Here is a 494-nt window from a genome sequence, read left to right on the forward strand (position 1 = left end):
CCCCCCCCCCCCCCGCAGAGAGGTGGCCTCCCACTGCCGCCTCCAGCAAGCATCCTCCGGGCGCCCCCCCGCCCCGCCGCCCCTTCCCGAGGAGCCGCCGTCCTTCCACAACGCCCCGGGGGGGCTCTTCCAGCTGCCCCCCGGAGACCCCTTCCCCCGGGGGACGCGGGTGGCCTGGCTGGCCGCCCCCCGCCTGGCCTTGGCCCTGCTCTGCGACCCCCAGGAGAACCTGGCGCTGGCCGAGGGCACCCTGCGGCACCTCGCCCCCCGGCTGCTGGCCGCCCTGCGCCCCCCCGGCCCCGGCGTCCTGCTGCGCTCCGACGCCGCCGACGGGGTCCTGGAGGGGCTCCTTCCTCACGGGCAGCTCCTCTTCCTCAGCGACAGCTTCCTCCAGGCCCTGGAGCGCCAGGCGGCGCGATGAAGGAGGAACCCCCCCCCCGGGGGGGAAATGGGGCTGGGGGGGGGAGCGCGGAGGGGAATAAAGAGATGTGATG

General features: G+C 76.9%; 1 protein-coding gene across 1 annotated transcript; it reads left to right on the plus strand.

The window, feature by feature from the left end:
- Positions 1-7: 7 nt before the first annotated feature.
- Positions 8-462, plus strand: AP5S1 (adaptor related protein complex 5 subunit sigma 1; the record flags this gene model as incomplete). Its single annotated transcript, XM_035313818.1, has 1 exon — positions 8-462. A coding segment is annotated over one exon (414 nt), but the record flags the coding sequence as incomplete, so codon positions are not given.
- Positions 463-494: the final 32 nt, after the last annotated feature.

This window comes from Oxyura jamaicensis, unplaced genomic scaffold (genome assembly GCF_011077185.1).
Source record: "Oxyura jamaicensis isolate SHBP4307 breed ruddy duck unplaced genomic scaffold, BPBGC_Ojam_1.0 oxyUn_random_OJ68676, whole genome shotgun sequence".
Lineage (NCBI taxonomy): Eukaryota > Metazoa > Chordata > Aves > Anseriformes > Anatidae > Oxyura > Oxyura jamaicensis.